The sequence below is a fragment of the Helicoverpa zea genome, chromosome 18 (assembly GCF_022581195.2).
Source record: "Helicoverpa zea isolate HzStark_Cry1AcR chromosome 18, ilHelZeax1.1, whole genome shotgun sequence".
Classification (NCBI taxonomy): domain Eukaryota; kingdom Metazoa; phylum Arthropoda; class Insecta; order Lepidoptera; family Noctuidae; genus Helicoverpa; species Helicoverpa zea.
The window spans coordinates 3,987,110-3,999,694 of NC_061469.1; the positions used below are offsets into that span (position 1 = coordinate 3,987,110).

General features: G+C 33.8%; 1 protein-coding gene across 1 annotated transcript; it reads left to right on the top strand.

Moving 5' to 3' along the window:
• The first annotated feature begins 11,020 nt into the window (after positions 1-11,020).
• On the top strand, positions 11,021-12,339 carry LOC124639169. The gene is made up of 2 exons (XM_047176404.1): positions 11,021-11,135; positions 11,589-12,339. The coding sequence occupies exon 2, from the start codon at positions 11,592-11,594 to the stop codon at positions 11,901-11,903; it is 312 nt and encodes a 103-aa protein (XP_047032360.1). The 5' UTR covers positions 11,021-11,135; positions 11,589-11,591; the 3' UTR covers positions 11,904-12,339.
• The last annotated feature ends 246 nt before the right edge of the window (positions 12,340-12,585 follow it).

Below are 12,585 nucleotides of genomic sequence, written 5' to 3' on the forward strand. Positions count from 1 at the left end.
GCATCGCCTCATAGTCGTCACTCGGGATTGGTTCTTTGCTAATAAATTACTTCTGCGCAGATGTACCTAAGTCAGAGCTCAAGATTCGTGCCGATAACTATACACTATGGTAAAAAAAAAACTGTAGATATCGAATGGCCGATTTTCTTTGTCATTACTTCTATACATGTTTAAGGAAAATTATAATGAGTAAGTACCTACTGTTCAAGAATAAATATTATGTACACACATGTCGTAACCTATATGTCTTATCTGGTAGTTCGCAGACATTACTAATCACATTACATGAATCATGTACGTAAACAAAATTGTTGTTTTCCGCATTTATCAAGTATTTTCAGGAATATTTCCTTACCTATTACAACTACACATATATTTAGACATTTCATGTTCCTTAGTTTAAAAAAATTGCATCAAACAAAAACATGCTTCTTCTTCGCTCTTTACCCAATTTATTTGGGGTCAGCGCAATATGTTTTCCACTTCCATTCCTCTCTATCAGCCGTAATATTTACTTTCAGCTTTTTATTCTGGTCCTCTTTCAGGCAGTCTATCCATTTTATTTTCGGTCTACGTCTTACTTACCACATTCATACTTAGCACACTCATTGTACTAAGTCCCTTCTGGTCGTGGCCAAACTGCCATACCCGTGCTGTGTTACATAGGCTTCTCATTTTTCTCTACTATTTTAGGTAGGCATATTCATTTTATTTGCATCATCAACTACTGTCTAATAATAAACTAAACTTATATTATTTGATCTCTATGTTTGTTTAGATTAGTTTACAAATTATAACTTTGATTAAAATCAGTTTAAAGTGTTACCAAACTTATAATTGCAATTGTATTTATATCTAAAATAGTTTTATATATTTTTAACAAGTTAAAGTTTTTACACTTTTAGCTACGATTTTGTTCACTCCGATGTACGGCTGTATCCAATCAGCAACTTCTAAAGTACAGGCTGCTTTTTCAAAGTTTTGTAAAACCCCCAAACCGTTTTGGATCACACCCGGGCATTGAGTCCGAAACACACACTTGTTTGTCTAATTATCATAAAGCGTAATGCATGTTACGCTGTCGATTATTAGACAAACAAGGCAATTAATGCACTGAAATGTCTAAAATACAATAATAAATAGATACTACAGAAAGACTTAGGAATCCCCTTAGCCAGAAGCAATCGGCTGACCAAATAAAGCGCCAATTTCGCCCCAATCCAAAATTATGACGTAGAGAGTGGCCAAATGTTTTTATACGAGACGGGTTTTACCCATCGTAGGCTATTATTTTCGATTCTGAATTGTTAAGATTATCCTTAACCTATACTATAACTTGTTTGTTATGTCATCAGTCTCATGAGATTTTTGCGGTTTCACAAGTGCTTTTTTTTAGTTTTTCGTAGAAGTATCATAATCTAGCTGAAGACGCCAAGGATTATTTTATTGAACGGTAAACTCAAAATGAAAATAAAACGGAATAAGTATTTTTTATCTAGACAGCATTTCAGTAGCAACTATTAATTTGAAAATTAAAAAGAACTTAATGATTAAAACGGTAAACTGTATCCCACCCAAAACAAAAATGTGAAAGGCTGCCAAGTTCGATAATATGGGAATGCTTCGCCCATAAAAGAAGTGAGATCTGAATAAGTACCAAGTTCCATACACATACCTCAGTTAAAAATAGTTACTTTTAATGATGTTACTTGGCAAGTTTTCACACACCTTGTTATAAACCTACTAAACGCAATGAGTCAAGTATAAATATAATTTTCTATTAAAACTTGCCAAGTAACATCATTAAAAAGTAACTATTTTTAACTGAGGTATGTAATGAGGTATGTAATGTATGCAACAGATACTAGAAATTTGATATACGTAAATAAAATAGATTTTGAGTTATAGGGGGGTCGAATTTGGCCCGAAATGGTTCGTGTAATATAACCCACGGCCGGTGTGTCGCTTTTTTTTGCTCGAACTTGGCGGACACACTGCCGTGTGTCTAGATTTACCCTTTACAGAAAATTTCAAATATGTTCACGATTAAATGACTCTTTGATAAATTATGAAGACGTCATATTATATTAAGCGTATTATCAATCATTTTCCATGAAAACATGTTATTGGAATGCATGATATTGCAAGTTTCGTTACCTGACTTGTTTTCGTAGGAATTCGGAATACGATAAGATTTACCGCCTCACGTGTAACGTAACGTAAGTTTTGGTTTTCCTATGTATACGTATGGAATAAATACTGTTTATGTGTCATACTCTTCCTTGAAAATTATTGAAGTCAACTGAATTAAAGTGGGTTTTTTTGGTTATGGTATAAACATTTATTTTGCACTACTGACTTTTGGTGCAACCTATTAAATGGAAGACACGTATTAGTTTAGAAACAAGGTTTCAATAAACTATATTGCAAACTTCTAGTTGCTGTGTTACAATATTGATGATTGAAAAATATCTATAGAACTGCCTATAAGTGGGTCACACAAATATGTTTTCAAAACATTGAGTGAGATTTACATAGTTGTACCAAGTAAATATTTTTTTATTGAGCCAGACTGAATTAAAATATCCATCAGCTAAATAGTTAAAAAACATTAACTTTAGACTTCCTATAAATAAGGTTGCATCATAGTGTAGGCTATAAATAAATATTCTCCCGACTGACCCAAATCCTTCGCTTTCGAGTGTAAAAGCCCATTTACAAACAGATCCTTCACACTCCTTTTATTTTGAGGACCTTAAGGGTAAAACAATTTGACGTGCCCTCAGCTACACCATTACAGGGACGTATTTCTGAAACATCTTGTGATTTTGTATAAAAGAAAAACGGCTTATTGCTATGTCTAGAAGAAAATGCCTTTTCTGAAATAACTGTATTTCCAAATAAAGCCTTTTATGAAGTTGTTTGAATACAAAGTCTGTTTGTTTGTTTGTTTTGGTGGTATTAATTAACTTGACTAATTAAATCTGTATGCTACTTGCAAAAGTAATTATTACTAGGTATTTGTTTATTACAAATTCTCGCGCAAATTAAATTTGTGTCCCTTTGAAATGAAAATAAATAGATAATTATTAATTTCGTTTGAATTATTAGTATAAGTTGTTGTTGTGTTATTTCAATTAGTCGAGAAGGTACTAAGTATTTTACTTGCAATTTTCAAAGTTTTTGTAAAATTAATGCTAGGTTTAATAAATAAGACATAGTTCATAGAAAAAGAGCAAAGGGCCACTTCAAAAATGAAAGCTAATACTTATAGTCGTCAGGTCAATAGTTTTTATACAATCACAGAAAATGCGTGCACTTACATAGTATTTCAACCATTTTTAAACTTCACCAACCTATTATAATTACAGTCCATAAGTTAAAGATATATAAAATAGATGGAAATGAAGATACTTCTAAAATGTATCTCGGTATACAGGTAAGTACTTAACATCCCATAAAAACAAGAAAGACAGTCAATAAATTCAATGGCTGTCAAAATCAAAGACAGAGTGGAGTGGGGAACATTGTTACAGGCTTAGTTCGGAAACTGTACTCTGGCAGTTCGCCAGGTGTCTTTAACAATATATTTATGACGCACGAAAAAGGTTGGCTAATTGAAAGAAAATGGCCGTTTCGTATTTATTTACAGTCGTGCTTTTGAAGATTTACAGCCAGTTTTGGGGTGTTTTTTCTTTTGAAATGCACTTGGAACTGAATGGTTCTTGCTTGTATGTTTGTTGAGCAGATGTAAAGATGTGTTTGAAGGTTTGATTTCAGTGATGAAAGGAACATGTTTATCGATTCGATTCCATATCGATTAAGAATCATGCATAACATTACGTGAAAGGTATTTAATAGTGTTAGACATTATAAAAATTGGTATACCTAATCGTTTGATGTATATTATCAAATTGTTAATATTTTTTAGGAACGAAATATAATGAAATAAATCGTTTGAAATAAAAGCTATAAGAATTAAAAGAAACGGTTTTTCCAGACTTATACAAAAATACTGTTACAATTGTCCATTCTTATACAATTAGACACAATCAAAATATTATTTACATAGATTACGTAACAATTAAAACCCAACCCAATTAACAATTAACCCTTTTATCACTTTATTAAAAAAGTCCAAACAATGCAAAAAAGACAAATATGAGACAAACAGCTGATAACCAGATTATTTTAAGATTTTTTTTATAAGAACGCAATACCATCATTTATGATTCACAACAATTCATATCTAAGTACAAGCCAGCTACAAAAACAAAAAAAAAGTAAACATACAATTTTGCGGAATTGTTTTCAAGTCCATGATCCAACTTCTCGGGTTATCCTCTTATCTTATTTAATGACGTAGATACGTAAGGCTGCCTTTTAAGTTCTGTCGTTTGCTAACTTCGCGCGATTATTAAAAAAATATATATATGCCACTTTTATCTTCCTGAATTTAGAATTTTAAAACAAAAGAATGTTTTTAAATTGGTCGAATAGTTTTATTGTATCGTCCATTCAAACGTGGCAGGTCGGTTGTAAAAATGGAAATGTCTAAAGAAAATTTGCGTGCGATAATTTTCTAGAATTTTAAAAAGGGGTTGTCGCGACTTTAGTGCTTTGAAGAGATTAGTTCTGTATTTAATAATGTAGCACCATGCCTTAGGACCGTAGAAAGCAAATATTTAGGATTTCAATGTGGCCACTCTAGCCTCAGTGACAAGCCACGTGAAGGTCGCCCAAAAAACGCCATGACAGAAGATAATATCGACGTCGTGCGGCAGCTAATTCTCGCAGACCGATATGTAACATACTGTGAAATAGAGGCATCCATGGGCATTTCAGGGACCACTATCCAAAAAATTCTGCACGAAGAACTTGGCGTAAAAAAGTTGATCTCTCGTTGAATACCCCATTTGCTTAGCGACGACCAACAAACAGCCCGAGTAAGTTGGTGTCGCAAAACTCCGCAGCGATTTAACGGAGGAGAGTCAAAGCATGTCTATGATATAGTCAGGGGTGACGAGTCTTGGATATATGCTTGCGATCCATATTCCAAGCAGCAGTCAACTGTCTGGGTCTTCCAAGACGAGCCAAAACCGACCGGAGTCATTCCTTCAAGAATCACTTAAAAAAAAAATGGTTGCCTCGTTTGTGGCAAAGGGTGGCCACCTCGCCACTATTGTACTAGAATATTGCAAAACGGTTACCGCTGACTAGTATACCACTATTTGTTGGCCACAAATCATCACCGAATTTAGAAAAAAAAATTCAAGACGTCGAATGATCCTGCACCATGACAGTGTAAGTTCGCACACCGCCCGCCAAACAAATACGTTTTCGAATTCCAAAAATGTTGAAATTTTGGATTATCCACCTGACAGGCCTTACTTAAGCACTAACTATTTTATTACATTCCCCAAAATTAAGCAAATTCTTCGTGGTCTACCTTTCAGCACACCTGAAGAAGCTGTTGACGCTTGCAAATAGGCCGTTTTGACTACCCCTACTTTGGAATGGAATAAATATTTCAAAAACTTGTTTGAACGTATGCAAAAGTACATGAAATATCCCTAAGTATTCTTAAAAAAACAATAAACAGTAATAAACTATTGGATTGTCTATACTTATTTCAAACGACACAACTTAAAAGGCAGCCCTCGTAGTATATATGTATACCCAAGAGTCTGCGTATATATCTATCAAGACCGATATTTACGTAGGTACTCTCTGATACACGGGTCGCATCGGAATGTCCTCCCATCGGGCTATGAGAGTGAAGGAATAGTGAGTGCAAATGCTTGTGCACTATAAAATGTCCTACGGAGTTGGCTAATGTCCTTATATGAGAAGAGAGGCCGTGGCCGATAATTTACTAGGAGGACATCATCATCATGTATCTATAGTATCTAAACAAATAGGTATAATAAAGAGGAAAAATGTTATTTGTTTTTTTTTTTTTTTTTTTTTTTTTAAACTACAAAACCAATTTGAAAAATTCTTTCACTGTTGGAAAGCTACACTCTTCCCGATTAACATATCCCGGTTCGGGCGGTAGTGAGCAGAGGTGGGTCAAACCAGGGGAAAAGGGCTAGTCTTTTAATGATGTAAATATAGGTATATAAGAGTCTGCGTATGTATATTTTATATAAGAATATCGTGAAAGTCGTGAAGATGAAACTTTGAACTGCATCAGCGGTTACGTAGTTGATAGCTTGCACGATCTATACCCGTGATTGCTATGATTTTACAAAACTAGACTGTCTTATTTTGCATAAGGTTTTTATTTACTAAGTCAATTGTGGCCATATTCAGATATTTTGCATAATTAATCCAAATATCATGTTTTTGGAATAGAACACGATTTATTCTAGGTATTTAGGTACATACTTATATAATAATATTATTTCAATGTGTCAAATAATATGTATACATCTTTCGGTGGCTTTATTAAGGCTATCTTATATTGTATTACCTATAACATGCTTATTATATACTAAAGGAAATATTATCATCATCCTCCGAGCCTTTTCCCAACTATGTTGGGGTCGGCTTCCAGTCTAACCGGATTCAGCTGAGTACCAGTGCTTTACAAGAAGCGACTGCCTATCTGACCTCCTCAACCCAGTTACCCAGGCAACCCGATACCCCTTGATTAGACTGGTGTCAGACTTACTGGCTACTGACTACCCATAACGACTGCCAAGGATGTTCAATGACAGCCGGACCTACAGTTTAACGTGCCATCCGAAACACAGTCATTTGGTGTCTAAGCTATACTTAGAAAGTACATACAAACTTAGAAAAGTTGCATTGGTACTTGCCTGACTTGGAATCGAACCCGCGCCCTCATACTCGAGAGGTTGGTTCTTTGCCCACTAGGCCACCACGACTTTTTTAAAGGAAATTCACTAAAGGAAATATTATATTTATGGTATTAATTCATACGTAAACAACGTGCAATGGTCTTATCAATTCTGGGTATAACATTAATTAAAATCAAACGCAGTTTAATTGTACCGATATTCAAATACAGCGAGGTAGGCTTAATATTATTATTGTTGTTTTACTTTATTACTAGCTTCCGCCCGCGGCTTCGCTCGCGTTGTGTTCGGTTATATCGCGTTTCCAAGAGAATTCTTGAAAAGTCCGGGCAAAAGTTATCCTTTGTTCTTTCTCAAGATCAACTCTATCTCTGTACCAAATTTTATTATAATCGGTCCAGTGGTTTAGACGTGAAAACGTAGCAGACAGACAGACAGACAGAGTTACTTTCGCATTTATAATATTAGTAGGGATTCTCATTTATGTGTTTACATACATATTACCTAATTATTGCACGTCTGTTTATCATCCAAGACAGAGGATGGGAGAGGATGGCAGAGGAGAGGAGAGGATGGTACTTGAACTACTTATATATTTTTTCCATAAATCATTGATGAATATCGTCGTCCTCCGAACTGAATTTCATTTTTAGGGAGATGTCAAAAAGAACATCCTAAATCAATCCTACTTCTGAAAAGTTGTGTAGCTTATCTATACCTACCCTTACGAGGTTTGTTAAAGTTGAAATTACTTTTTTTGAACTACTTATTGAAATAAACAAAGAGTATTTTCAATAGTTATATACAGATATTTCTTTCCTCAATTATATTTTAACTCCAACATTTAACCTGTTTACAATAGGTACTTAAAGTGAGATAGCAAAAAGACTATTATTAATAAATTAAATAAATAATAATAAATTGTTTGTTTGTCATTAACTTAGATGGCAACCGATAAAACTAGATTCTAATGGCCTTACTACAAAAACTTTAACCACTGTTTTACACTTGTCTAAAAAAATGTGGCTCCAAAATGAACCATATATCAACGTCATAACTTGACATTTTTTTAGACAAGTCTTAAACTGACGTTAAAAAGTTTTTGTGGTAAGACGGTAAAACTTTAAGATAGTATTACTGGGTTTAACTACACAGGAACCGGTTAAGCCACAAAATTCACTTCCGTGATCACAGGAAAATACACAATAGATATATTTTATGTGCTAGTTGTAATATAACATTTAAATAACAATGGCTGATTCACAGCATGAGATGCAATCTTTTTATAGCATAATTACTACATTATAGTTCGGCCATTCAGAGAATGCGTTCCTGACACGTCGCGATTGAACTGACGACGTAACTTTGCAATGGCGTTGCAGTTACGATAAAAATATTTTTGCTGGTTGTTTACCGTTTTAACAATAGGCATGATGACAATTTTTTAAATTCCTTTGTATGATGTAGGTATACGTCTATTTTATATGAAAAATTATTAATTTTAAGAAAATGCGAAGTTTTTTTATCAAATAATTGCATTTTTCTCTGTCCACTTTGAATCCGGCGCGAAAACGCTTGTCAGTGTCATGTCGTCACTTGTGACGTCACGACTGAAATTACAAGACGCAAGTAAACAACGCTCGTGCAATAATTAAGTTTTTAGTGTTATTAAATATGAATTCGAAAGTACATAGGTGTTGTGGGGTCCCCCAGTGTAAGAACACATCCAAAACAACTCCTGATAAGTTATTTGTGTACGTTCCTCACAATAAAAAAATACGAAACAAGTGGCTTAAACTTGCAAGGCGAGATTCAAAAGCAATATTGCCCAGGGTACAACTTTATTTTTTTGTTTTATTTTTTGCGTTTCAGCTGTACGTAGGTACCTAACTCACAGCGTCATCACCATAGGATGGCCTGGAGGACCTAAAAGAAAAATCAATTTATAAATAAAGGGTAGAACCATGATAATAGATTTCATTAACATTTACACCTGATAACAAATACATTGTCAAAAGTAATTTTAAGGAATTATTTATAACTAAAATTGTTTTTAATTAAACTAATAGTCTAACATAGAAGTTTTTTTAATTAAACTAATACACTTACATGGAAGTTTTTTTAATTAAACTAGTATACTTACATGGAAGTTTTAACATTTCTAAATTCAGCTGAACAAAAATCTTTATTTGATAAAACTCTCCCAGCATTACGATTTCAATTCTAGGCAAATTAGCGCTGTTTGCCTTGATAAATCCGGGCTCCATAACTCGTGTTATGAACAATTAATTAATTAAAAACAAAGATCGTAGTGGAAGTTCACAATAACGAAATGTGACGTTCGCGCGCTTTCGCGCGAGTTGTTTTGAGGAATGACGTCACGAGCTCTGATTGGTGTTCAAGATATCATGGCGGATTGCCTTATTTCGTAATTTTATTTTATAAAAATACACATTAATCACATTATTAATAAAGAAAACAATGCGCGTTTTATATTCCAAGCTTCAAGTTTAATTTAATAAATATATTATTTTAATGATTTTTGATTACTGTCATCATGCCTATTGAGGAGCATTAAAACAACATTATTATATCAATAATCAATGAATGTTATTACGTCGTCAGTTCAATCGCGACGTGTCAGGAACGCATTCTCTGAATGGCCGAACTATAGTGGGACGATTGACCTTATTTATTAGTCACCTTGAAAAAAACCCATAATACATATTATGGTAGTCTTAAAATTATGGAATCCGACAGCGATGTCATAGGTAGAGTAAAATGGAGAAGAAAAATAAGAAAGCTGACCCCACCACCATGTGGAATACTTTGCAGGAAAGAGAAAAATTGTAGGCTTAAAAATTATCGCTCCTTTATCAAATAATTCGGTAATGCATTGTAATTTTATTTAACTTTTATAAATGAACGAAAAAAGAAAATCAAGCACATTCTTAATTCGAAATTAACCCTACCTAATTCGATTTAAGAATTAAAAACGAAGGTGAAGTGTTCCATTTTTGAAAAATGTATGCCTGTGTATACATGTCAGTTGTGCGAATAGTAAAACAGCCTGTTTTGTGTTTCTGATTTAGTATCTGCTAGGTAATATTAGATCTTTAGTAACAATAGCAATGAACTTAAAATTAATTCAATAAAAAAGAAGTCGCACCCACACTCAATACAAAACAAAAATAAATCATCCCTCTTTGACATCCATTTAAGCGCCAACCAAAGGTCAAGCAAATCATTGGGTTTTCCCAAAGAGAATTAAGTGTAACTACCGACAAACCTACAGGTGAATATTTTTATCCTCTCCAAACTAGGTCAAACCGCAACCAATTAGCAGAAAAAAAATGTCTACCACACTTAGTTGACTGAACTAACGGCTTCTTTATGCAATACTACTACACTACGCCGAAAAAACCCAACGTCTGGGGGTGTGTTTAATAACCAGTGACTTGCATAAATAAATAAATATTACTTCATAAAGTGACTCAAAACCCATCTGTGAAGACTACCAATATAACTTGACCTCCTTCTCCCCTCTCCGTTCGAACATAAGTGGATATCAGAGCTGTGATTGAGTGAATGACTACAGGTCAGCTTTGATTGGTTAATGATTGACTTGGACGAAACTGAACTGTGACGTCAGCTGTCGGTGAGACGAATTCCCGCGTGACGTGTTGAATGGGGTTTTTACGTAGGTTACAGAATGTTTAGAGAAGGCAGTGTGCAAATAAATGTTGATCTTATTTAAATTAGTGTTTGCTTATTGACTTTTTTTGTGGTTTTATTTTTAATTGAGTGATAATTGTTTAATGATTTCAAGTCATTTGCAATATAAAATAGTGGTTTGGTATAGTAGTGGTTAAAAACTCAAACAAAAGTGGTTTATCCCTTCAAGGGTTACGATGCCTTACATATCCCTTCGTTTTCTAGTCGGGGATGAAACACTATTGAATGCAAAAATAAATAAATAAGTATGCAGATGATTCCAATTTACGCTCCAAACATAAAGCATTAAGAAACTGTTTTATTACTTGTAAATAGTCCTTTTTGTTAGTCACTTATTTTAAAACCACTATTAATTTATTCTACTTTCAAAAATTAAATTATATTAGCAACTGTTTCCAGTCTAAACTTCCTCAAGCCTGTAGCATTCCGATGTTCACGATTACGGCGCGTTCATATTTATACAGTGTCCAGTTGTATCGAGTCACAGTTCGAATTGCGAACCGTGAGCGACAGTAACAATCATTGAGTGCGTTAACCCCACTTTAGTTGTTGTTGTGCTTCGAAATAAGAACAGAGGTAAATATTGCGTTCGATTTTTGAATTGGGATTTGAATTTAGAAGGATTATTGTTGGGGATGAGTTAATTGCCTTGCATAAATAAATTAAAAAGATTTAATTCATAATATTTAATGTAATTCATAATTACTTATATTATTTTTTATAAGTTTTTTGACGCAGAGTTTTGTAGCAAAGTTTTCTTTGTTCATTTCCAAATTAAAAAGTCAAAATTTTGAGCTCTTTTACATTTGCTAATGTTTAGGACAGTTTAGTTCATTTTATTAATTTATTCATCTTTTTATCACAAGTACGCATCTAAGAAACCTGCATCCTTCAACAGATAAAATAACTATAATTTACAATCTTGTTGTAACAACTAGCAGAAAAACCGGTTTCAGCGCAAAAAAAAACAAATCCACAACATCGTGTCTTGCCTATAATTTTATTGAATCCTTATTTCTTTGTTCACAGACAATGGCTGCCTGCAAAATCGCTCTAGCGCTCACAATCTTAATTGCCGTAGTGAAGGCACAAAGGCCATTCTACGCCGGACTGAGCCCTATCGGATACCCGGCCGTGGAAGCGGATCTAATATCGAACAGGTTCGGTGAAGATGACTCCTACCCTATTGACGCGAGAGGCGACGGCAATCTCATAAACAGACTCAACCAACTGCCCGTCGATAATCAACCTTTCTGGTACCTCAACTGGAGGCAGTATGAAAACTTCAGGCGTAACCCACAAACCTACCCTCAGAGGCAGAACAGCTTCATCGGTACCAAGTAGAAGAAATTTAATATTCGGATGTACGAATCGATTTAGAATCTCGAACTCACAACTCGATTCTAGACTGATAAATAAATATGCGAATCGAAATTGGAATTTGTGGAACCGCGTCCGGCACTAACGTCTGCCTGAGATTCTAAATTCAAACAGTATTAATATATTTTTGAGTGTGATCGTGTTGTGTGATGGATGATTTAAAAATGGAATTTTAAATTTCAAAATTGGAATTCGTTCCTTAGAATTGAACTATTTTTTATTGGCTCTATGATGGATGATCTGTCATCGGCTAGCAAAAATTGTGAAGTGCCAGTGCAAAAAATATTCAGTTTGTTGTTAATTAGGTTAAGAAATTTTGTTAGTGTAATACTTGCAACAATTGCCATTATATTGCATTTATTTTAATTGGTAAATTAAAATATATATTTTTATTAGATAACGTCATTTTTATTATTCTCCCATTTTTAAGCAGTAGATATGTACTTATGTACTTGGGTCTTATCATAATATTAAGAGATGTAAAAGAAGCATGTTTTAATACCTGAAAGTTAATATTTTCTTACAAAAATAAGAGCTTTTCGAGCAGCTTAAGTACACATGATCTTATAGTAAACTGTAATTACAAGTCAAAGCGTACAGTTACTGAAACTTTTACTTTAACATGTACTAAAAATCAAAATGTTAC

Excerpts from the sequence above, each read along its gene's own strand:
- LOC124639169 (XM_047176404.1), top strand. The coding sequence starts at position 11,592 with ATGGCTGCCTGCAAAATCGCTCTAGCGCTCACAATCTTAATTGCCGTA.